The following is a 26,403-nucleotide window of genomic DNA, read 5'->3' as shown; positions in this document are numbered from 1 at the left end:
GGGGACATTTACTTAGTTTTGAGATTTATGATTATTTTCCATCTCAACTATTTCTTTTTTGTAATTGCTCAGTGAATTTAATTGCTCATAATCTTGCTAAAATAATTTTCTATGAATATGGCAAGAGTTTCGTAGTTGGAATTACTTGAATTTGTATAAATTTTTCATTGTGCTTGGTCGATGCCTAATAAAGTGTTTCATCCTATTAAAAAAATAAATAAAGATTTCTTGTTTATTTTTCCCTCCAATTTTATTTTTAATATTATTTTTTATTTTAAAAAATACTTATATAATTACATGTAAAAATTTGTTTTAAAAAGAAAAAGAAATTAAAAATATCTTACATAGTGTCAATGCCCTTCCATCTTCATTTTTTAAAGAGTAATGTGCGTTATAAATACTCAAATTTAACTACCGATTGCAAATAAATACCTGGCGGTAGTAATACGTTTTCGAACTCTGTAGGTACATAACCATTAAATATTAAGTCATTATCATTTTTTTATTGGTATATTTAAATTAATTTTTTAAAAATTTAATGACATTTTTCAATCAAGAATTGCCACGTGACAATTTCCACATAACAGCTACCTACAAAAGTTAGGTATTTATTTGCAACTGAGAGTTAAAGTTAGATATTTATGTCCCAAATTATTTTTTTTTTAAATTCACATTTTTAAATAGAGTATTATATTTATTATTTTTTTCTACTACACTATTTGCTAACATGATTTTTTTAATAGTTTAAAATAATTGTTTTCTTTAGATTTTTTCACATTTTTAATAGTTTTAATTGTGTTTAACCATTCAAAAAAAATTGTGCTTAAAGTAACGTGATTTTTTTTTTTTTTTCATTTTTTTCTACTAGATTTTTTAATAGTTTAAATAGGGGATTGTTTTCTTCACATTTTTAAATAGGGTATACGATGATTTTTGTCAGATTTTTTTAAAAAGATAATTTATAATTGTTTTGTCCCTTAATCACGGAAGAGTAAAAAAAATATATCATCTTTCTTTTTTATAGAAAATAAAAAAAAAAAAAATCTTCATCAAATAAGATTAAAAATTTAAAATATATAAAAACCAAATCCTAATTCTATGAGGATGTTTTAAATTTTAAAATTAATAATAAATCCTAGTAACTTGTTATAAATCTCTCTAACATACTTCTATATAAGAACATCTCGAACTAAATATTCAACTAGACTCTTTTTCTTCCGTTAGTGCAAGAATGGCGGTTGTTAGTCGTCGCTACGTGAGGTTGAGTTTTGATGATACTCCTTATATTCCTAATTTTACTCGTCATGATGGTATCAAATTTATAGTCTTTCATGTACGCTTAAGCCACACAATCATCGACTACTCTGAGAATTTATTATTACCAACTACCACTACTACTAAGACACATTACCTTGACCAAAGAAGCTTCTTGATAATGCATGACACCCTCACTCAAATCGTTCTCATGGGGTCGAATTTAGAGCTCCCCTTCATCGATCTCGCTACCCCCCACATATCAACTTTTGCGTTGCGCAATTTAGAAGCCAACCCCAACTCCCTCTATGTCGCTGTATCTATCAATATCCATACCATAACTGCACGCTTTCCTACTCCTCTTCAGCAACAGCAGCAAGACGAGGATGTACTTGACCGTAGCTTCAGAGAGGCGCTTGACACTGTTCAGACTGTCCCTGCCACGCAAGACTCCATTCGCGCCCTTCAAGACTTAAGCGATGATGACGACGGTTTGAGTAGCGAGACTTGCAGTATCTGTTTGGAGAAGATTTCATCTTTTGGTGATTGTAGAAGCAAAGGGGTAGAGATGCCTTGTTCTCATGTGTTTCACAAGGATTGCATTGTTCAATGGCTCGAAATTAGCCACTTGTGCCCTTTGTGCCGCTACCCAATGCCTACCACCACTTCTTCTTCATCTTGATCAATGATGATACTGTTAAATTTACTCCAACTTTACAGATTAATTATCAACTTCCTGTAATAATTTTCTGTTTTATATATATTCAGCAAACTGTAACTTTGTTTTGAGTTGTAATTATTGTTTTCTTTTACCTTTTCTTTCTTTCTTTGTTAGAATGGTATGCACTATTATATCTTTCACAAATATTTCCATAAGAAAACTGTAAAAACATGTCCAACTTAAATAATCATTCCAATATGAGTTAAAAGTTTTTATTATTGTTGTTGTTATTTATTTGGAAATATAGATATATAGTTATAATCTATAAGAAACTAATACATGATTATATATGAAACTCAAGATATATAACAATCAAATTTGCGAGGGAAAAATATGGAGAGCATAGTGTAATAAGAAAAGAAATAACGACTTAAAATGGAAAATAAGAACTAAGAAATATTGTCATAAACTATCTTCAACAAGTTCTTACTACAAAAGTTAAACAAAAGAAAAAGGGTGAAGGGTTGAGGCTGCTTCAAAAGTTAAATATTTAGATTTTTATTTCAATAAGGTCAGCATCTGAATATATAAACTTGAATACTTTCAATGCTATTTTTGCTGCAACTGCTGCCGTTTATATATTTATTTTCATTTGATTTTATAAACAGATTTTGTCATCCATTTACCATGTCATGTTTGTTTATGTATTTTATGCCTTACAATAATTTGTATAGGATTCCTTTGAATAAGAAGTAATTTATATACTGCAGTTTGTTTCTGGTATAAGCCGTCTACTTGCAACTCTACAGAATCTGAAGACCTAATGACTTTTAAGATTGATTTGGACGGGCAAGTCATTGGACTTTTAACATTTTGACTTTGTTCAATGTGGCTGCCACTTTTTTCATATCTGTCCTATCTTCTGGTGCTGTGTAACAGAATAAGTTAGAGCCGATTTCACTATGGCAGATAGACATTCCGTTCTAAGCGCATAGTGTTCCTCTTCTGTCCTCAGTAAATTGAATTTATGACTTCAGTTTATTGTATGTTGAATTGAATTTTCAATCCTTTGTTTTAAATTCATTTCTCTAGTGAACATTTCATGAGTTGCCTTTTTCCAGTGAATGTCTCCAATCTCCATGAGTGTGATACCATAACTATAAACATCCCCTCTTTCTCGAAACCAAACCTTCCAGTCCATGCTCTGTATTAAAATGATAACCCTTTAAGGAAGACTTGAACATTAAATTATCTAATTTTAAATTTATAGATTCACTCACCCACAACATACATACCTCTAATAGTTATATCTTTCCTATAGCCATGTGTCTGAATGTCCAGAGTCATGGTTTGCCTCATAGAGTCTTCTCTATTTTATGAGCTTTGGAATACCAGTCAGCTACAGAAGCAACCATATCTTGATCTAGTAAAACATTGCTAAGCTTCAAATCAAAATGAAAAATTGGTGTCGAATAACCATGGTGAAGATATTCAACAGCTGATGTGCAATCTCTGTAGGAAACTCAAGTGGAGTTCATTCGAGTATGACCACTTCTCAAGGGCATATAGTCTAGTTCTAAGGCTTAAAATCAGGTTTACTAGATGAATGTTAATACTCACATTCAGCATCATAAATCTTAAGTCCATTTTCCAATACTTTTACTGCCACATCTTATCCCTCTAAAAGTGTTCCTCTATTTACTGAACTGCAACTCCCAATTCCTTTCTTGTTGCTTTCATTGATTCCACTTGTTACCCTTAAAAAGGTCATTATAGGAGTTGCTTGAGGTAAGAATGTACGTAAGTTTCAGGCTGATAATAAAGTGCAGCCTATCGAAAAAAGAAAAAAAAAATTAGTGCCATTCTCTTGCAATTAAACGGATTTTCTCTAAAGAGCGATATTTAGTTCATATATTTTTTTTTGGATTTTTTAATATTTTAAAATATATTCAATATATAATAATTTTTGAAAGAAAAATACAATTATTTACATTATAATTTTTTGTAAAAAAAAATGATGATTTATAATTGTTTTATCTTTTCAATTTAAATCACGAAAAATAAATAATGTTGCCTGCATATTTAAATCTTCATTTAAAAAAAAAAAAAAAAGGTAATAATCCTTAGGAAACTTAGTCAAAACTAATAAAATCTAAAAAGGAAACTAAATCCTAATCATATTAGTTTAGGAAACTTCTATATCTCCTACTCCTAATACGTTTATTATAAATCTCTCTACTGAAGTTTTATATATAAGATCGTATTTCTCAATTAAATACTCATAGTTTCAAATCTCCAACAATAATACTCGACTAAGTTTATTATCATATCACTCTTTATTAGTAGCAAGTTTCATTCAGGTATGTTTACTACTTTACTATGATTTATGTAGTTCATAATATAATATATATATATGTAGCGTTTTTTCTTTTAAAATGCATATAATGTCGCATATATATAAAAAAAAAAATGTTTCTTTCTTGGATGTAGATATAAGGCTTGAAGAATAATGAAGCCGATAAGGAGAAAAAATAATGTCTCAAGAGAAATCAGTATTTCTTGTACAAAGAAAATTCAGAAACAAAGCAAGAGTGACCCAAAATTTACAGATGATGAGACTAGTCTTCCAATAAATTCAACAAAGACTATTGATTGGCTTCCCAATGATTTAATTGTGGATATACTAGCTCATGTTGCTACCATATCAATTTCTGATTTTTTCAATGCTAAATTAAGGTAATTATTACATGTTTATTTTATTCCCTTAATTAATAAACACGTATCCCTTTCCCATAATATTTGAACCTTATATTTTGTAAATATATATATTTTAATATAAGCAATATAAGACTTGGAGTTTATCAACTTTTTCTTAAAAAAATTTTATATTCAAAAATATTTAATTTGATCAAAATTGAGCCTAAGTAACTATTTTTAATCTTCTATAAAACACAAGGTCCAAATATTACTTCTTTAAAAGCAACGGCTCCAAATGAGTAATAATATTAACACATCATCCAAAAGATAATATATAATAATTTATTATTATCATTATTATAAACTTAATTATTGTCAAGTTAATTTTTATTTCAAATTTAGTATTAGTGTTGCATCTTAAATTATTATATATATTCTTAATTAAAAATGTCATTTTTGTGCAGTTGGAAATTGTTTAATAAATTAGCCAAAGATAATGATCACTATATTTATAATAAACTATCACTTGATGAGCTTTCTTGTCACCCATGGGATTTGTACATGTCCGAGGAAGCAACTACCCTCTTCACGAAATGCCTCAACAGTCAAAATTCAGAAGCCATGTATCGATTAGGGGTGGTAATAATTACATAACTTTTTTAATATCACGCATAATTGTTTATTTTATTTTTAATTATATTTCTAATTTTTTTATATATATAATATTTATACAGACTGAATACTTGAATTTTCACAAGAAAAAGAAGTCTGGTATAGAACTGTTAGAAAAAGCTACCAATGCAGGTCATCTTGGAGCTTCTTATTTTATGGGTATCATCTTAATTTGTAAAGAAGAAGATGAAAGTGATGATGAAACAAAGCAAAGTGGTATTAGGCATGGAATACAATTGTTGGGTCGTGTTAAAACAAGTGCCCAAATGAGAGAATGCCGAGAGAAATTGAAGCATATAGCTCAAAAATTATGGCTTACTCAAAATCCTAACTTTCTCATTCCAAAGTTATTTCAGTGCCAATTTCCAAACCGAAAAAGAAAGTCGTGGCCTTTGTTGGATGATTATTCGCATTCGTTATGTTGCAACACATGCCGATTTAACTATGAAATTGTTTATGTTTGCAATTTAGTAGTTGGTACTTCTTTGTTTTCATGTCAAACTTGTCAACAATAATGGTTTAATATTTATTAATTATTTAAGAGTATTTGTTAAAGTACTCACTATTTGTTATATTAAAAATCTTCACTATTAAAAAAAATTGTAGAATTTTAATATTTTTTTATATAGTATTTATATAAAATTTAATACTTATCTTATTAAAATTATTTTCTTAAAAAAGATAAATAGATGCATTTATTTTCATTGCTTTGTAATCATTTTGATGTTTTTAAGTTTCTTTTTGAAAAATAATAACAAATAATAATTTTTAAATCATATTCCAAGCAAAAAGATTTACCCTAACATTTTCAAAAAAAAAAAAAAAACTCGTTACAAGGTAAGTTAATTTTTGTTTTTTTAAAAAAATAAATAAATGACCTTTTATGTCAAAAAAAAAAAAAAAGCAAATAACCTTTTTTTTTTTTTTTTTTGAATGAAAATGATGCTTTTATTTAAACTTTAATATCATCCAGTACAATTCTTAGCAAATCATAAGGAGAGGTATCCTTAACAAAAAAACGATCTGACAAATAACAAGAATTACGCGCAAGGAAATGCGCGGCCTTATTAGCAGAACGTTTAACAAAACACAAACTAACATGAGACATCTGTGAAAGCAGGTGTTGACAATCTTGAACCAACATACCAAATGTAGAAGGCAAAGCAACACTGGTATGTATGGCTTGAACCGCCAGTAAGCAGTCGGACTCAAGCACAATTCTGCCCCATGATTTATCCTTGATCCAACTGAGAGCCTCTTTGATGCCAATCAATTCAACAAGCTCAGGAGAAGATGTCCCATTCTTATTAAAAGAACCAGCTTCAATGATCTCTCCATGACAGTCTCGAGCAATGAAACCAAAGCCAAAAGAATGCATTGCCTCAAAGATAGCCCCATCCACATTAATCTTTACCATATTCCTTTCCGGTTTCGTCCAGTGCTCTGCCTCCTTCCCTATCTCGAAATGAGACAAAGGAGGCTCCAATTTAGATTGTTGAGCACACTGCCATTGGTAAAGATGAGTTCTTGCAGAAAGAATTACCTCAGCTGCTGTAGTAGATTTTTGATTCCATAGCAAATTGTTTCTTGCATTCCAAATGGCCCAAGCGACCATAAGAGCTTCCTCAAGTTGTTCACCTGAGTTACTACTCATTAAATCTTGGAACCAAGAATAAAAATAATGCTGAGAGAAAGAAATGATGTTGAGAGAAGATCGAACCCAGCAAGACTTAGCAAAGTTACAACTCACTAAAACATGCATTATAGACTCTTCGGCCGTGTTGCAGAAGCTACATAAGTTGTTAACATAGACATGTTTAGAGTTGAGTTCAACTTTAGTAGCAAGTATACCAGACATAGCTCTCCACCCGAAGTGAAGGACCTTCGGTTGCACCTTCAGCTTCCAGAAATTTTTTCATAAACCCGAATCCACACCAGCAGGAATTGACTGGTTTCTTAGCCATCTGTATGCACTTTTAACAGAGTAAAAACCAGTTTTTTCTTTACTCCAAGACCAGCAGTCTTCGTGTACAGTTAAAGGCAATGGAATACTCAAAATTAATCTTTGATCTCTCTCATTAAATAGGTCCTTAATGATGTCCATATCCCATTGTTTATCATTGATACACATTAAAGAAGACACCAACTGGTTTGCAAGTGCAGGGTGATCCGATTGAACAAAAGGACAATCTTCATGAGGCAGCCACGGGACATCAAGAATAGGAGTTTGCAAGCCACTAGCAATACTCTTTCTTACCCCTGCCAACATTAGATTTTTTGTTTCAAACAAGCTTCTCCACACATAGCTTGGGTTGTTTCCCAAAGGGGCAGCCAAGAAAGAACTTTTAGGGAAATACCTTGCTTTGAATACCCTTGTTACTAATGCAGATTCATGCACCAACAACCTCCATGATTGCTTTCCCAATAATGCAATATTATACTGTCTAAGATCTTTAAAACCAAGACCCATTCTTATGATTGCATAACTTATTCCAGCTCAACCAAGACACCCCACGGCTTTGCTTTTGTGATTGCCACCAGTACTTGCTCATAACACTTTCAATGGCTTTACAAGTCTTCATAGGCAACAGAAAAACAGACATTGCATGATTCGGAATAGCTTGAGCCACTGTTTTAAGAAGAAGTTCTTTACCTGCCTTTGATAAGAACCGTCCTTCCCAACTAAGAATACGCTTACACACTTTGTCCTTCACGAAATCGAATACCGCATTCTTATTTCTTCCAATGGTGCAAGGAAGACCTAAGTACAGGCTGTTCTCCCCTGCTTCCTGAATTCCCATCTTTTGACAAGTGAGAGTACGCATAGCAGGCTGTGTGTTACAAATTCGAAGAAGACAGACGATTTCGAAAAGTTTATCTTCTGTCCAGAGGCAATTTCAAAGTCATGAAGAAGAGTTAATATCTTGTCGGAGTCATCATCATTAGCACGATAAAATACATAACTATCATCATATCATGACGTACTTATTCACCTGACATTTATTTTTAAAAAATATTTTTCACTAAAAGTCTCCACTTCATAGCTTTCATTTCTCTCATGTTTCAGAATTCAATAATTTATATTCTATTTAATGAATTTTTTTATATATATTTTTAAAATGACTTTTTTTTTATTAATTTATTAATAGATTTATACACTACTTATTTATTATAGTGTGGTTTAAAAAGGGAAATTTGACAATATATGCTTAAAAATAAATGGTACACTAAAAATATGCTAGCATATTTTACATTATGCAAAATATACTTAAACCATTTTTTCCTTACAATTTTACCCCTAAAACAAATAAAAAATAAAATTCATAACACTTTCTCTCTCTCTATCTCTCGCATTTCTCTCTCTCTCTCTCTCTCTCTCTCTCTCTCTCTCTCTCTCTCTCTCTCTCTCTCTCTCTCTCTCTCTCTCTCTCTCTCTCTCTCTCTCTCTCTCTCTCTCTCTCTCTCTCTCTCTCTCTCTCTCTCTCTCTCTAGAATACACACATTGCCACCACCGGAGCTAGTGTTCGGCCGCCTTACTCAAAGGGAACTTGAAACCCAACCAAAGCTCTAAGAAAGTCATTCCTTTAAACAATAATGGGTATGTAATTTCTTTAGTAATTATTGTTTGATTTAGATGTATTTATGTTGAAAGTAATAGATCTACACATATCCGTGGTTTTTATGTACCCTTTTGACACCCTTTGTCAATGAAACACGAAATGCAGCAAGTCTGCGTGTTTACTGGTTTTTTTGTAATTTTAGCAATATTTTTCGACATGGTTAGCGACATTTAGCGATTACTTGACATTTAACAACATGTATCGACATACACATAGAATTATTGTGTTATATTGTGGATATTTTTATTTTTCTCGACACGTTGGCGACGTTTGTCGACATACTTTTTTTGTAATTGGTTCGCGATAAGTAGCGATGGGTTCGCGATATCTTGCGACATCTTGGTTTTTTATAATTTGTGGTCATTTTGGTTTGCAGATTCAAATGTGTTTGTAGTTGTACTATATGATGGGGCTTGGGCAGTTGAAGGTTTCAACTGGATATTCAATAATCCAAAAAGTAAGATGTTAATGTTTGAGGTTGACACTACTTTAGAAAAGATGAATGATATTTTGTATGAAGAGTTCGATATAGACCCTATTGTGTATAAACTGAAAATAGAGGTGTGTTATATGTACATGAAAGGCAATATGATACCGCCAGAAGTTTTAGTGAAAGATAGTCAAGTAAGATTGTTCTTAAGAATGAAGGCAAAAATGAGTGTGGAGAACTTGCTGCCACTATTTGTGACTAAGGTTAAAAGGCATGCGCTTTTGGGGCCTACTCCGCCAACTGTCCTCCCAAGAAGTGTTGTTGGCAGTTTTGTCCCAGAAACAGATCCAGCCGTAGGGATGAATGAGCAGGCCCCTACTAATATAGATGAGGATAATAGGGTTGACTATGGATTTGACCAGTTCAATGAGTTTGATGGTGCATTTTACAACAATGATCCTATAGTAGATTTGAACGAGGATGGTGATGCGGAGTTGGAAGTTCATGAACCTATAGAGGTACCTTCTTTAAGGTTAGAACTACCTCCACCATCTCCACCACGTCCAAGGGAGCAAAGGAAAGACCAAGAAAGAAGAACCCCTCGGAGTGAAAATCATGAAACACCAGGCACCAGTAGCAGCCGCCCAGGTCCTCCTCATAGTACTGTACCATCTGATTTTGAAGTTTGTACAAAATTCAAACATATTGTGTGGACAAGGGAAGACATAGAGGAAAATAATGTTTATACAACTTCTCTTACTGGTACACATTCAGGGGAAATATATGTTGGCAAGCTGTATACAAATAAGACTGAATTGAAAAATGTGGTTGGAAGGTTTGCATTGAAAATGAATTTTGAGTTCATGGTGAAGAAGTCTGGGACCGATGTTTTTTATGCAACTTGCAGGGGTTCAAATTGTAAATGGAGAGTGAGGGGGAGGAAGAGGGCACGTTGTGACATGTTTGAGGTTACTGTATTCCACAACGAACACACATGTAGCCTGGATTGTAGACATGCTGATAACCGTCAAGCAGTACCGTGGGTTGTTGTCCACCTCATTAAGAACAAGTTCAAATCAGATGGAACTAAGTACAAAGCTAAAGACATACAAAGGGATATGTTTCAGGAGTATGGGATCAAGATGAGCTATGAGAAGGCTTGGAGGTGCCGAGAGAAGGGACTTATGTATTCGAGGGGTACGCCAGCAGCAGCTTATAGTTAGTTACCTGGTTACTTTTACGTGCTGGAACAGAAGAATCCAGGTACTATTACAGACATTATCACAGAGGATAACAGGTTCAAGTACTGTTTCTGGTCACTGGCTGCTTGTAGGAGGGGATTTAAGTTTTGTCGTCCTGTGATTAGTATCGACGGCACGTTCTTGAAGACAAGGTTTGGGGGCACAATGCTAGTTGCTGTAGCGTACGATGCAAATAACCAACTGTTTCCGATTGCCTTTGCAATTGTTGACAGCGAGAATCATGACTCTTGGAAGTATTTCTTGCAGAAGTTAAAGGAAGCGATTGGGGAGGTTGAAAACTTAGTGTTTGTATCGGATAGGCATCAAAGCATTGAACATGCTGTCGAGGTTATTTTCCCCGAAGCATGCCACTGTGCATGCTACAAACATATTTCTATGAATGTCACCCACAAGTTTAAGACTGATGTATGTAACACGCAAATATGGCTGGCCGCTTACGCATGGTCGAAGAGGGAATGTGATAGACATTTGCAGGTGCTCCGACAGATGGATCCTCCCATCGCTGCTTATGTTGACAATATAGGATTAGAAAAATAGGCTCGTCCTTATTGTCTAGGAGACAGGTACAACATCATGACAAACAACGCTGCAGAAAGCCTTAACAACGTGACTGAAGAATTCCGGGCATATCCAATAACTACTCTAGTTGAGTTCATAAGGTTCACACTACAAAATTGGTTTGCTAACCGTCTCGAGAAGGCAAGTAAGTGTGTTACCCCTTTGGCAACTCATTTTGAGGAAGATTTGATAAAGCAACACGAGGATGGTAGACGTAGAAGTGTCCTACGTAACGGTGCATAATTGTTTAATGTTGGAAGAGGTGCTGACGGTTCTGACTTTGAAAAAGGCAGAGATGTGAACTTAGTTGAGAAAACATGCACTTGCGGCATGTTCCAATTGTTGAAAATTCCTTGTCCCCATGCATGTGCCGCAGCGCTTACTCAGAATGTCAGTGTCTACGCTCTGTCATCCCCCTATTACACAAAGGACACGTGGAAGAATACTTACGATGCAACAATTAATCTTGTGGGCGAGGAGGATGAATGGGTGCTTCCAGAACACATGCAGAACATGAGAATCGGTGTACCAGTGGAGAAAAAACCTGTAGGTCGTCCAAGAAAGAGCAATGCAGGAAGACTACGGACTAACCGATTTCCATCGAACGGTCAAAAAGTCAAGGAACCACGCAAATGTTCAAACTGTGGTGCATTTGGACACAACAAAGCTACTTGCAAGGCCAGGGTTTGAGCATCATTTTCGTTTTTAAATTGCATGCATTATTATTATTATGGGTTATGACATGTTACTTGTATTTTTTTATGTATGACTATGTTTTATCGACATTTTTTCGACATTATTTTCTGTGTATGTGGTTGTTTACTCTCACTATCTCAGATTTTTGTATATAATTGTGTATTTCACGACACTTTGCGATATGTAGCGACATTTTCACGATATGTTTGGAAATTTAATTTATTCTGGACAAAGTGCGACTTTCCACGACTACACTAGCGACATGTCGCGATATAGGAAGAACTTTTATTAATTCTGGAAAAATTAAAAAATCGCGACTTTCCACGACTACACTAGCGACATGTTGCGATATAGGAAGAACATTTATTAATTCTGGAAAAATTTAAAAACTGCGACTTTCCACGATTACACTAGCGACATGGTGCGATGTAGGAAGAACTTTTATCAATTCTGGAAAAAATTTAAAAATAGCGACGTTTCACGATTACTTTTGCGACATTTTGCGACATTAATGGAACTTTTATTCATTTAGTGAAAAGTCGATATCTAGCGACGTTTAACGATTACATTAGCGACATGTAGCGACATGTAGCCTTGCAATATTTGCATAGAGATCCAGGCTTCACTTGTTTACCATTTAAATAACCTAACTTGCAGCGACGGCAGCCTTCGGGGAACCCTGGTGGTGGAGCCGGCCATACACCTGTTTTGTTAAATTTTTTTTCAAGTTGTAGAAACCTCCACTCATTCATAAATCGTTCATCTTCAAAACGTTTCATGTCGTCAAGCACTTTTTGCATTTGAGGCGTAATTTCCCCACAATCAGGCTCCTGCTTGATCTCTTCAGGAGTAAGAATCAGGTATTTGCCCTTGTTCCTTCTAGTAGACATTGCTAAGAGAATTATCTTGTAGGGGTAAAAATTAAGAAAATGTGTAACTTATGAGATAGACAATTGGCTTTTATAGACAAAACTAGTAGTTGGGAAGGTGGGATAATAAATGTAAAAATTGAATTACACAATTGTACACATGTTTGTCATGCACAAAGCAATCTAGCAATTTTCGCGACATGTCGCGACACCGGGCGACATGTTATCGACATAGTGAAGTAGTTGGTTAGGCGGGATAATAAATGTCACACATTAATTACCATTTAATGTGGAAACGTCTTTTGTATCGACGTTTCGCGACCTATTTGCGACATGGTAACGACATCAACTGAAGAGCCAAAACATGATTTTACTATCGACATTTTAACGACATGTTCGCGGTGCTTTAGCGACATGAAACCAAACACTCAGAAACTAAATTTTTTCGACATGTTAACGATTTTGTAGCGACATGTAAGTAAAAATTTTAAAATTGAACACTTTTCGATATATAAAAACTGTGCAGTACTAAAAAACAACTATGCAACTATGTTTGTACAATTGTAATGGAGTTCTTAAAATACAAAAAAATTACAACCCTTGTACCTATTTTACCACGTTAAGTTCTGATAAAACAAGTCTACACACCACCGATCTCTGAACATTCTCATGTTATCATCTGTAATGTTGTCCAAGGACCGATTCAGCATTAGGTGTTCGATGTACTCAAGTGCATACACCCCGCAATCACCACTGAAAAATTAACAACAAACACATTTAGAGACTGAACTGCATTTAAAGAGTAATGGCAAATGAAATAATAATATACTATATTAACAATTACCTTGTTCTACTTTGGGGAACCACCTCACTCGGCATGCGTCTAGCATGCATTGATCTGAGTTGGCTACTGTCCCCTAAGTCCACATTCAGAATGTTGTTGTTCACTTGATCATAATAGCCAGTAGACCTCAGCAGATGTGGAAACAACTGAGTCCAAGGTAGCATGATGGCATCAAACTGTGCGTCGGTGGTGCATGCTAAATCATTATCGTACACCCGAATCTGCCACATATCAATATCTACCTCAACAGCAACCCAATGTTTTTGATGATCGAAGTACAGGACGAAGTATATGAAGTTCAAATCCTTCCAACATGGCATGTAACGGCTCTCCATACCCAGATAGTACTGGTTCACTGCATCTGGCCATTCAAACGTACTTCTGTCACCAGTCTGGCAACTCCAAATGCTTATGAGGAATTGTGGAAGTGTTGTGTCCAAAATCACACCTGGCTGAGGGTACAACTCTGGAAAATGATGGCGTCTCCTCATCATCAAGTGTGATATGGCATCTATGTGCTGCATAAAAAAAAGAGAAGATTAATCAATGTCGTAAATAAAGTCGCGAAACACTGCGAACAATGTCGTTAGATAAATTTGCCGAGTGTCGCGACAATGTCGTGATAATGTCACGACATGTCGTTAAACAGAACGTACTAAAAAAATAATGATAATGTCGCGAGAATGTCGTGACAATATCGCGACATGTCGACAAATAAAACAGAAAGAAAAAACTTCTGTATCAGCAACAATGTCGCAAAAATGTCGCGACATTGTCGCTAACACATAGACAATAAAATATATGTTGCAAAAAACATCAAATATACTAATTAATTATTAAATACTTACATCATCGTGAAGCCACTCCGCCATTAGAAACAATGTTGTGAAGAACTTGACATCGCCAACACCGGTGTGCACATTCTTAGGTCGGGCATTGGGAATGTCTCCAATCAACCACCTCTTGAACGTACGAAGCAATCTACGGTCTGTTGGTCTCTCCGGGTCTACGTTCTCTGGAAGAACTCGCCTCTTTTTCTTTTCCGCAGTGTAGTCGTTCAAGTACTTTGGCGGCTTCCTCTTCCTCACAAATGGCACATTTTCTGGGGGTCCAGGTAGAAGTAGGACTTCGTCCTGTGATTGTGTATCACCAATGGCCGTGATAATTGCTTCCAATGGAGTTGACGGTGCCTCGTTATCATCTGCTTCCCAATCTTCTGGGAAGACATCTTCGTTATCACTCTCCACTTGTTCCTCATTTTTCGGTGCAGGTGTGGGCTCTCCAGGTGTGGGAGCTCCTTTTACCATTGCCATCAACTCGTCCATCTTAGCCAGTAGAGTCTCCTTCAGATCTTTCTAACTCTCTGTGAAGGACCGCCTCATACTGAGATGGCTATTTACTAACCCCGTCTGTGCCAACATGACGGCTTCCTGCTGGGACTCAAGCTTCTCCAGCCGGGCCTCAATGCTATCCAACCTCTTTGCAAGGTCAGTGTCCACAGTTGTACTGGTTGGAGCAGAAGGACCTGCTGAAGTAGATGGCTCGTGTACTTCAGGTGCCGGTGGTGGTGGAACTAAATTTGCCTTTGTCACGGCCTCGTTGATGGTCTTCGCTTGAGTTTCAAACACAGACTCCTGTGTACCATCAACGTCCACCGTTTGTTCCACATCCATCTCAAAGCAAAGAGGAGCTTTACCCTCATTAATACTCTTGAAGTATGCCTCTTCACTGGGCCGGGGAAACAAGCACTTCTTCACCACCAACTGAAACAAAAAAGAAAACACAGAATAATTAAAAACTGTGAAAAGAAATCAAAAATTATGATAATCGCAAAAAGCAGCACAATGTCGCTACATGTCGATAACATGTCGCGACATATGTCGCGATAAGCGATGCAGCAATTTCTTTTGCGACATCGCATAATGTCGCTAACATATCGCGAACAATGTCGCGAATGTTCATTTTCAATAAATTTTTTTAAAAAAATACAGAACAGTAAAGAAACATACCCGACTGTTGAATAACAGTGCAATGTCGGTTGCCTTGACATCTTGTTTCCGCTGGCCCTCCGGTGTTTTCCAGCTCAACATTCTGGGGAACTTGGTCCCGTTGCAGTGGGCATACTTCTTCCCCAACTTCTCAATTGCTTCGTATGCCCAGTACTGAAAGGCAGGTACATAGCCACTAACAGTGTACTTTGCCTCCTGAGCAATCTTCTTCCCCTTCTTCTTGTCAACATTATCCTTGTAATGTTGCATATTCTTTCCTAATGTCTCCATCAGCTTACGAAAAGCGCGCTCGCCCCACGGATACTTAAAGAAGAATTCGAGATCGTTAACAAACTTCAACATCTCAGGCCAAACTTGGACATTGCCCTCCTTTGATACTAATACACCTTCAATGAAAGCGATCAGTCCAAGCTTGTAGGCATCATCTTTATCTTCGCACCTCTCAAGTTGGAGCATAAGGGAGTCCAACTGAACAGAACTCTTCCCTTCAAAATAAGTCCGAACTAGATGGTCGTTGGACTTAGCGTGTATTTCCTCGTCTGTAGGGCACTACCCATAGGTAAGCCAGTAATGAGTCCAAACTCTATCCGTCCGAATCTCATGTCATTTCTCCCTACATGAAACCAAACCTCATCCTCCTTTTCTGTGTCCACTTTCATTTTTTGTAAGAGGAGGCTGTGGACCAACGCGCCGGAGAAAGTCAACTCTCCAGCTTCCCAAAAGTGTCCGAAAGGACTAGCCTTCACTGTGTCAACCAAATCCATCTCAGTAAACTTGGCCTTGATATATCTGAACCTATCTGTACCCCGATAGGTAAGACGTCCCGTGAAATGCGAGGAAATTGGAAGTTTAAGTTCAAGAGCCATCTGCAAAATTGTCAACAAATTTGTTAGAAGTATGTCGTGAAACATGTCGCAGTATGTCGCTATACATCGTGAAACATAATCCTAATCAAATCGCCAAATATGTCGCTAATATATCACTAATGAATCGCTAAACACAAAAAGAAGGATGAAAAACTAGTCCTATGTATAACTATTATATATCGCTGATCATGTCACATATGATCGCAAACATGTCGCCAAACACACATACAAGTCGATAAAAATCACGAAACCTACGTACTAAATGCAATATCGCGAATTATGTCGCTAGTATATCGCCAACACGTCGTGAAAACCACGGTTATCATAAAATCCCCAACTTTTCTAGACGATATCGCGTTATGTCGTGAACATAGTCGCGATACGTCGCAAATTTTGCACAAAAACCAGAAAATATACCAAAACAATGAAATTCAAACGAAATCAAACAAATTGAACATAAACTAACTACATTACTTTACAATGAATCACAAACAATTAAAAAGTAATGAAACAACAAAAAAGTTTAGAAAAATACCTTCTTTTATTGTTTTGGATCTGGGTTTCGTTTGGGGGTGTCGCGAATTGGGGTTTCTCGATCTCGTCTCCGGTGGTAGCGATGTCCTCTGCTGGTCGTCTGGGGTTTCACGATTTCTTCTTCGAAGAGTTCGCGATGTCGTCTGAGATTGGTTTCGCGATTTCCTCTGGACGTCTGGGGTCGGGTGGTGAGGGGGTGGTCCGTCAGTGGAGAAGAAATGGGGTGCCGTGGGTGGTCCGCTGAGTGAGGGGGTGGTCCGTGAGGTGGTCCGGTGAGTGGGGTGAGTGGGGTGTCTAGGTTGCGTGAGAGAGAGAGAGAGAGAGAGAGAGAGAGAGAGAGAGAGAGAGAGAGAGAGAGAGAGAGAGAGAGAGAGAGAGAGAGAAAGTGAGAGTTAGAGGGAGAGTGAAAGTTTAAAATGGGGAGGGTAATGTTAGGATTAAAATTAATTGGAGAGTATTTTTTTTATTTTTGTTTACCTAGTATATTAAAACAATATATGCTATTTTTAAGCATATATTGTCAAATTTCCCTTTAAGAATATCCCATACCACATAAATAATAAAATAAATATATCAAAAATTGAAATTAATATTCTATTTTTAGTTTGTTTTTTCTTTATTACTTTGATGATATATCATATGACATGTAAACGATATACATTAGAGCAATATGAATATACCGCAAATTTAAATTAATTTCTTATTAAATGAGTTTTTTTTTTCACAAATATACAATAACATACAAAAACCATATATCATTAACCTAAACATGTATACGATAGTAAAAAAAAATAATATGATGTATCATAGCACATAAGAACAAGATATACCCTACCACAAACTTAAATTAATATTCCATAATTTTTTTTATTTCATTCATTATATACCATAACACATAAAAACAATATAGCCTAATGAAATAAACTATATCTCAAACTTAAACTAATATTCTCCACAACTTTTTTTCTCTCTTTTGTTCATTATATACCACATCATATAAAACTAATATACCACACTCTTAAATTACTGTTTTTAAGATTTTTATTTTTTTCTTAATATACTATAACAGATAAAAAAGATACACTATAGTGTAAAATAAATAACCACACACTTAAAGTAATATTCCTTTCTTTTGTAAGTTAGAGTAATATAAATATACCACAAATTTAAACTAATATTAAGAATTTTCTTTTTCTTTTTATAATATATAGCATAACATACAAAATTCATATACCACAAACCTTAAGAGATATACCATAGTGAAAACTAAATATATACAAAATCTATCAGTTAGAAATAAATATACTAAAAATAAATAAATTTCTACATTTTTTCTCTTTCCTTTATGTTATACCATAACAAATAAATTAACACACCACAAAGGAGACAAGAGATTGAGAATAGATAGAAAGCTACAGTAAAACTTTCAAGATTATAATTGTACATTCTTTGTCGAAATTTTAACAATAAGAACATTTTGCTAAATATTTGAAAAGGGGGACATTTACTTACTTTGAAATTTTAACAATAAGGCCATTTTGCTAAATATTTGAAAAGGGGGACATTTACTTAGTTTTGAGATTTATGATTATTTTCCATCTCAACTATTTCTTTTTTGTAATTGCTCAGTGAATTTAATTGCTCATAATCTTGCTAAAATAATTTTCTATGAATATGGCAAGAGTTTCGTGGTTGGAATTACTTGAATTTGTATAAATTTTTCATTGTGCTTGGTCGATGCCTAATAAAGTGTTTCATCCTATTAAAAAAAAATAAAGATTTCTTGTTTATTTTTCCCTCCAATTTTATTTTTAATATTATTTTTTATTTTAAAAAATACTTATATAATTACATGTAAAAATTTGTTTTAAAAAAAAAAAGAAATTAAAAATATCTTACATAGTGTCAATGCCCTTCCATCTTCATTTTTTAAAGAGTAATGTGCGTTATAAATACTCAAATTTAACTACCGATTGCAAATAAATACCTGGCGGTAGTAATACGTTTTCGAACTCTGTAGGTACATAACCATTAAATATTAAGTCATTATCATTTTCTTATTGGTATATTTAAATTAATTTTTTAAAAATTTAATGACATTTTTCAATCAAGAATTGCCACGTGACAATTTCCACATAACAGCTACCTACAAAAGTTAGGTATTTATTTGCAACTGAGAGTTAAAGTTAGATATTTATGTCCCAAATTATTTTTTTTAAAATTCACATTTTTAAATAGAGTATTATATTTATTATTTTTTTCTACTACACTATTTGCTAACATAATTTGTTTAATAGTTTAAAATAATTGTTTTCTTTAGATTTTTTCACATTTTTAATAGTTTTAATTGTGTTTAACCATTCAAAAAAAATTGTGCTTAAAGTAACGTGATTTTTTTTTTTTTTTCATTTTTTTCTACTAGATTTTTTAATAGTTTAAATAGGGGATTGTTTTCTTCACATTTTTAAATAGGGTATACGATGATTTTTGTCAGATTTTTTTAAAAAGATAATTTATAATTGTTTTGTCCCTTAATCACGGAAGAGTAAAAAAAATATATCATCTTTCTTTTTTATAGAAAATAATAAAAAAAAAATCTTCATCAAATAAGATTAAAAATTTAAAATGTATAAAAACCAAATCCTAATTCTATGAGGATGTTTTAAATTTTAAAATTAATAATAAATCCTAGTAACTTGTTATAAATCTCTCCACACTTCTATATAAGAACATCTCGAACTAAATATTCAACTAGACTCTTTTTCTTCCGTTAGTGCAAGAATGGCGGTTGTTAGTCGTCGCTACGTGAGGTTGAGTTTTGATGATACTCCTTATATTCCTAATTTTACTCGTCATGATGGTATCAAATTTATAGTCTTTCATGTACGCTTAAGCCACACAATCATCGACTACTCTGAGAATTTATTATTACCAACTACCACTACTACTAAGACACATTACCTTGACCAAAGAAGCTTCTTGATAATGCATGACACCCTCACTCAAATCGTTCTCATGGGGTCGAATTTAGAGCTCCCCTTCATCGATCTCGCTACCCCCCACATATCAACTTTTGCGTTGCGCAATTTAGAAGCCAACCCCAACTCCCTCTATGTCGCTGTATCTATCAATATCCATACCATAACTGCACGCTTTCCTACTCCTCTTCAGCAACAGCAGCAAGACGAGGATGTACTTGACCGTAGCTTCAGAGAGGCGCTTGACACTGTTCAGACTGTCCCTGCCACGCAAGACTCCATTCGCGCCCTTCAAGACTTAAGCGATGATGACGACGGTTTGAGTAGCGAGACTTGCAGTATCTGTTTGGAGAAGATTTCATCTTTTGGTGATTGTAGAAGCAAAGGGGTAGAGATGCCTTGTTCTCATGTGTTTCACAAGGATTGCATTGTTCAATGGCTCGAAATTAGCCACTTGTGCCCTTTGTGCCGCTACCCAATGCCTACCACCACTTCTTCTTCATCTTGATCAATGATGATACTGTTAAATTTACTCCAACTTTACAGATTAATTATCAACTTCCTGTAATTTTCTGTTTTATATATATTCAGCAAACTGTAACTTTGTTTTGAGTTGTAATTATTGTTTTCTTTTACCTTTTCTTTCTTTCTTTGTTAGAATGGTATGCACTATTATATCTTTCACAAATATTTCCATAAGAAAACTGTAAAAACATGTCCAACTTAAATAATCATTCCAATATGAGTTAAAAGTTTTTATTATTGTTGTTGTTATTTATTTGGAAATATAGATATATAGTTATAATCTATAAGAAACTAATACATGATTATATATGAAACTCAAGATATATAACAATCAAATTTGCGAGGGAAAAATATGGAGAGCATAGTCATGTAATAAGAAAAGAAATAACGACTTAAAATGGAAAATAAGAACTAAGAAATATTGTCATAAACTATCTTCAACAAGTTCTTACTACAAAAGTTAAACAAAAGAAAAAGGGTGAAGGGTTGAGGCTGCTTCAAAAGTTAAATATTTAGATTTTTATTTCAATAAGGTCAGCATCTGAATATATAAACTTGAATACTTTCAATGCTATTTTTGCTGCAACTGCTGCCGTTTATATATTTATTTTCATTTGATTTTATAAACAGATTTTGTCATCCATTTACCATGTCATGTTTGTTTATGTATTTTATGCCTTATAATAATTTGTATAGGATTCCTTTGAATAAGAAGTAATTTATATACTGCAGTTTGTTTCTGGTATAAGCCGTCTACTTGCAACTCTACAGAATCTGAAGACCTAATGACTTTTAAGATTGATTTGGACGGGCAAGTCATTGGACTTTTAACATTTTGACTTTGTTCAATGTGGCTGCCACTTTTTTCATATCTGTCCTATCTTCTGGTGCTGTGTAACAGAATAAGTTAGAGCCGATTTCACTATGGCAGATAGACATTCCGTTCTAAGCGCATAGTGTTCCTCTTCTGTCCTCAGTAAATTGAATTTATGACTTCAGTTTATTGTATGTTGAATTGAATTTTCAATCCTTTGTTTTAAATTCATTTCTCTAGTGAACATTTCATGAGTTGCCTTTTTCCAGTGAATGTCTCCAATCTCCATGAGTGTGATACCATAACTATAAACATCCCCTCTTTCTCGAAACCACACCTTCCAGTCCATGCTCTGTATTAAAAATGATAACCCTTTAAGGAAGACTTGAACATTAAATTATGAGCTTTGTGTCTGAATGTCCAGAGTCATGGTTTGCCTCATTAAATTATCAGCTACAGAAGCAACCATATCTTGATCTAGTAAAATATTGCTAAGCTTCAAATCAAAATGAAAAATTGGTGTCGAATAACCATGGTGAAGATATTCAACAGCTGATGTGCAATCTCTGTAGGAAATTCAAGTGGAGTTCATTCGAGTATGACCACTTCTCAAGGGCATATAGTCTAGTTCTAAGGCTTAAAATCAGGTTTACTAGATGAATGTTAATACTCACATTCAGCATCATAAATCTTAAGTCCATTTTCCAATACTTTTACTGCCACATCTTATCCCTCTAAAAGTGTTCCTCTATTTACTGAACTGCAACTCCCAATTCCTTTCTTGTTGCTTTCATTGATTCCACTTGTTACCCTTAAAAAGGTCATTATAGGAGTTGCTTGAGGTAAGAATGTACGTAAGTTTCAGGCTGATAATAAAGTGCAGCCTATCGAAAAAAGAAAAAAAAAATTAGTGCCATTCTCTTGCAATTAAACGGATTTTCTCTAAAGAGCGATATTTAGTTCATATATTTTTTTTTGGATTTTTTAATATTTTAAAATATATTCAATATATAATAATTTTTGAAAGAAAAATACAATTATTTACATTATAATTTTTTGTAAAAAAAAAATGATGATTTATAATTGTTTTATCTTTTCAATTTAAATCACGAAAAATAAATAATGTTGCCTGCATATTTAAATTTTCATTTAAAAAAAAAAAAAAAAAGGTAATAATTCTGAGGAAACTTAGTCAAAACTAATAAAATCTAAAAAGGAAACTAAATCCTAATCATATTAGTTTAGGAAACTTCTATATCTCCTACTCCTAATACGTTTATTATAAATCTCTCTACTGAAGTTTTATATATAAGATCGTATTTCTCAATTAAATACTCATAGTTTCAAATCTCCAACAATAATACTCGACTAAGTTTATTATCATATCACTCTCTATTAGTAGCAAGTTTCATTCAGGTATATTTACTACTTTACAATGAATTTTTTTTTTTCACATTTCTGTTATGTAGTTCATAATATAATATATATATATATATGTAGCGTTTTTTCTTTTAAAATGCATATAATGTCGCATATATATAAAAAAAAAATGTTTCTTTCTTGGATGTAGATATAAGGCTTGAAGAATAATGAAGCCGATAAGGAGAAAAAATAATGTCTCAAGAGAAATCAGTATTTCTTGTACAAAGAAAATTCAAAAACAAAGCAAGAGTGACCCAAAATTTACAGATGATGAGACTAGTCTTCCAATAAATTCAACAAAGACTATTGATTGGCTTCCCAATGATTTAATTGTGGATATACTAACTCATGTTGCTACCATATCAATTTCTGATTTTTTCAATGCTAAATTAAGGTAATTATTACATGTTTATTTTATTCCCTTAATTAATAAACACGTATCCCTTTCCCATAATATTTGAACCTTATATTTTGTAAATATATATATTTTAATATAAGCAATATAAGACTTGGAGTTTATCAACTTTTTCTTAAAAAAATTTTATATTCAAAAATATTTAATTTGATCAAAATTGAGCCTAAGTAACTATTTTTAATCTTCTATAAAACACAAGGTTCAAATATTACTTCTTTAAAAGCAACGGCTCCAAATGAGTAATAATATTAACACATCATCCAAAAGATAATATATAATAATTTATTATTATCATTATTATAAACGTAATTATTGTCAAGTTAATTTTTATTTCAAATTTAGTATTAGTGTTGCATCTTAAATTATTATATATATTCTTAATTAAAAATGTTATTTTTGTGCAGTTGGAAATTGTTTAATAAATTAGCCAAAGATAATGATCACTATATTTATAATAAACTATCACTTGATGAGCTTTCTTGTCACCCATGGGATTTGTACATGTCCGAGGAAGCAACTACCCTCTTCACGAAATGCCTCAACAGTCAAAATTCAGAAGCCATGTATCGATTAGGGGTGGTAATAATTACATAACTTTTTTAATATCACGCATAATTGTTTATTTTATTTTTAATTATATTTCTAATTTTTTTATATATATAATATTTATACAGACTGAATACTTGAATTTTCACAAGAAAAAGAAGTCTGGTATAGAACTGTTAGAAAAAGCTGCCAATGCAGGTCATCTTGGAGCTTCTTATTTTATGGGTATCATCTTAATTTGTAAAGAAGAAGATGAAAGTGATGATGAAACAAAGCAAAGTGGTATTAGGCATGGAATACAATTGTTGGGTCGTGTTAAAACAAGTGCCCAAATGAGAGAATGCCGAGAAAAATTGAAGCATATAGCTCAAAAATTATGGCTTACTCAAAATCATAACTTTCTCATTCCAAAGTTATTTCAGTGCCAATTTCCAAACCGAAAACGAAAGTCGTGGCCTTTGTTGGATGATTATTCGCATTCGTTATGTTGCAACACATGCCGATTTAACTATGAAATTGTTTATGTTTGCAATTTAATAGCTGGTACTTCTTTGTTTTCATGTCAAACTTGTCAACAATAATAGTTTAATATTTATTAATTATTTAAGAGTATTTGTTAAAGTACTCACTATTTGTTATATTAAAAATCTTCACTATTAAAAAAAATTGTAGAATTTTAATATTTTTTTATATAGTATTTATATAAAATTTAATACTTATCTTATTAAAATTATTTTCTTAAAAAAGATAAATAGATGCATTTATTTTCATTGCTTTGTAATCATTTTAATGTTTTTAAGTTTCTTTTTGAAAAATAATAACAAATAATAATTTTTAAATCATATTCCAAGCAAAAAGATTTACCCTAACATTTTCAAAAAAAAAAAAAAAAAAAAAAAAAACTCGTTACAAGGTAAGTTAATTTTTGTTTTTTAGAAAAAATAAATAAATGACCTTTTATGTCAAAAAAAAAAAAAAAGCAAATAACCATTTTTTTTTTTTGAATGAAAAGGATGCTTTTATTTAAACTTTAATATCATCCTGTACAATTCTTAGCAAATCATAAGGAGAGGTATCCTTAACAAAAAAACGATCTGACAAATAACAAGAATTACGCGCAAGGAAATGCGCGGCCTTATTAGCAGAACGCTTAACAAAACACAAACTAACATGAGACATCTGTGAAAGCAAGTGTTGACAATCTTGAACCAACATACCAAATGTAGAAGGCAAAGCAACACTGGTATGTATGGCTTGAACCGCCAGTAAGCAGTCGGACTCAAGCACAATTCTGCCCCATGATTTATCATTGATCCAACTGAGAGCCTCTTTGATGCCAATCAATTCAACAAGCTCAGGAGAAGATGTCCCATTCTTATTAAAAGAACCAGCTTCAATGATCTCTCCATGACAGTCTCGAGCAATGAAACCAAAGCCAAAAGAATGCATTGCCTCAAAGATAGCCCCATCCACATTAATCTTTACCATATTCCTTTCCGGTTTCGTCCAGTGCTCTACCTCCTTCCCTATCTCGAAATGAGACAAACGAGGCTCCAATTTAGATTGTTGAGCACACTGCCATTGGTAAAGATGAGTTCTTGCAGAAAGAATTACCTCAGCTGCTGTAGTAGATTTTTGATTCCATAGCAAATTGTTTCTTGCATTCCAAATGGCCCAAGCGACCATAAGAGCTTCCTCAAGTTGTTCACCTGAGTTACTACTCATTAAATCTTGGAACCAAGAATAAAAATAATGCTGAGAGAAAGAAATGATGTTGAGAGAAGATCGAACCGAGCAAGACTTAGCAAAGTTACAACTCACTAAAACATGCATTATAGACTCTTCGGCCGTGTTGCAGAAGCTACATAAGTTGTTAACATAGACATGTTTAGAGTTGAGTTCAACTTTAGTAGCAAGTATACCAGACATAGCTCTCCACCCGAAGTGAAGGACCTTCGGTTGCACCTTCAGCTTCCAGAAATTTTTCCATAAACCCGAATCCACACCAGCAGGAATTGACTGGTTTCTTAGCCATCTGTATGCACTTTTAACAGAGTAAAAACCAGTTTTTTCTTTACTCCAAGACCAGCAGTCTTCGTGTACAGTTAAAGGCAATGGAATACTCAAAATTAATCTTTGATCTCTCTCATTAAACAGGTCCTTAATGATGTCCATATCCCATTGTTTATCATTGATACACATTAAAGAAGACACCAACTGGTTTGCAAGTGCAGGGTGATCCGATTGAACAAAAGGACAATCTTCATGAGGCAGCCACGGGACATCAAGAATAGGAGTTTGCAAGCCACTAGCAATACTCTTTCTTACCCCTGCCAACATTAGATTTTTTGTTTCAAACAAGCTTCTCCACACATAGCTTGGGTTGTTTCCCAAAGGGGCAGCCAAGAAAGAACTTTTAGGGAAATACCTTGCTTTGAATACCCTTGTTACTAATGCAGATTCATGCACCAACAACCTCCATGATTGCTTTCCCAATAATGCAATATTATACTGTCTAAGATCTTTAAAACCAAGACCCCCACTATTCTTATGATTGCATAACTTATTCCAGTTCAACCAAGACACCCCACGGCTTTGCTTTTGTGATTGCCACCAGTACTTGCTCATAACACTTTCAATGGCTTTACAAGTCTTCATAGGCAACAGAAAAACAGACATTGCATGATTCGGAATAGCTTGAGCCACTGTTTTAAGAAGAAGTTCTTTACCT

The 26,403-nt window shown here is 33.7% G+C and overlaps 8 protein-coding genes across 8 annotated transcripts; 4 read left to right on the top strand and 4 right to left on the bottom strand.

Moving 5' to 3' along the window:
* The first annotated feature begins 1,231 nt into the window (after positions 1-1,231).
* Positions 1,232-1,936, top strand: LOC133033737 (putative RING-H2 finger protein ATL50). Its single transcript, XM_061108808.1, has one exon. It carries the CDS (start codon positions 1,232-1,234, stop codon positions 1,934-1,936), a length of 705 nt encoding a protein of 234 aa, XP_060964791.1.
* A 2,488-nt stretch (positions 1,937-4,424) lies between these two features.
* Positions 4,425-5,799, top strand: LOC133033734 (uncharacterized). Its single transcript, XM_061108805.1, has 3 exons — positions 4,425-4,651; positions 5,077-5,251; positions 5,347-5,799. The coding sequence occupies exons 1-3, from the start codon at positions 4,425-4,427 to the stop codon at positions 5,797-5,799; spliced, it is 855 nt and encodes a 284-aa protein (XP_060964788.1).
* Positions 5,800-6,236: 437 nt separating this feature from the next.
* On the bottom strand, positions 6,237-7,142 carry LOC133033728 (uncharacterized). Its single transcript, XM_061108796.1, has one exon. The coding sequence runs from the start codon at positions 7,140-7,142 to the stop codon at positions 6,237-6,239; it is 906 nt and encodes a 301-aa protein (XP_060964779.1).
* Positions 7,143-7,199: 57 nt separating this feature from the next.
* On the bottom strand, positions 7,200-8,109 carry LOC133033724 (uncharacterized). Its single transcript, XM_061108787.1, has 2 exons — positions 7,857-8,109; positions 7,200-7,735 (listed from the first exon to the last, which is right to left on the bottom strand). The coding sequence occupies exons 1-2, from the start codon at positions 8,107-8,109 to the stop codon at positions 7,200-7,202; spliced, it is 789 nt and encodes a 262-aa protein (XP_060964770.1).
* A 3,060-nt stretch (positions 8,110-11,169) lies between these two features.
* On the top strand, positions 11,170-11,844 carry LOC133033719 (uncharacterized). The gene is made up of 2 exons (XM_061108781.1): positions 11,170-11,389; positions 11,531-11,844. Exons 1-2 carry the CDS (start codon positions 11,170-11,172, stop codon positions 11,842-11,844), a joined length of 534 nt encoding a protein of 177 aa, XP_060964764.1.
* Positions 11,845-13,330: 1,486 nt separating this feature from the next.
* On the bottom strand, positions 13,331-14,888 carry LOC133033714 (uncharacterized). Its single transcript, XM_061108772.1, has 3 exons — positions 14,412-14,888; positions 13,564-14,081; positions 13,331-13,472 (listed from the first exon to the last, which is right to left on the bottom strand). The coding sequence occupies exons 1-3, from the start codon at positions 14,886-14,888 to the stop codon at positions 13,331-13,333; spliced, it is 1,137 nt and encodes a 378-aa protein (XP_060964755.1).
* A 30-nt stretch (positions 14,889-14,918) lies between these two features.
* LOC133033711 (uncharacterized) lies at positions 14,919-16,438 on the bottom strand. The gene is made up of 3 exons (XM_061108766.1): positions 16,202-16,438; positions 15,573-16,121; positions 14,919-15,326 (listed from the first exon to the last, which is right to left on the bottom strand). The coding sequence occupies exons 1-3, from the start codon at positions 16,436-16,438 to the stop codon at positions 14,919-14,921; spliced, it is 1,194 nt and encodes a 397-aa protein (XP_060964749.1).
* Positions 16,439-19,753: 3,315 nt separating this feature from the next.
* On the top strand, positions 19,754-20,458 carry LOC115704370 (putative RING-H2 finger protein ATL50). The gene has a single exon (XM_030631580.2). It carries the CDS (start codon positions 19,754-19,756, stop codon positions 20,456-20,458), a length of 705 nt encoding a protein of 234 aa, XP_030487440.2.
* The last annotated feature ends 5,945 nt before the right edge of the window (positions 20,459-26,403 follow it).

The sequence above is a fragment of the Cannabis sativa genome, chromosome 1 (genome assembly GCF_029168945.1).
Source record: "Cannabis sativa cultivar Pink pepper isolate KNU-18-1 chromosome 1, ASM2916894v1, whole genome shotgun sequence".
Taxonomy (NCBI): domain Eukaryota; kingdom Viridiplantae; phylum Streptophyta; class Magnoliopsida; order Rosales; family Cannabaceae; genus Cannabis; species Cannabis sativa.
This window is presented reverse-complemented; position numbering and strand designations above follow the sequence as displayed.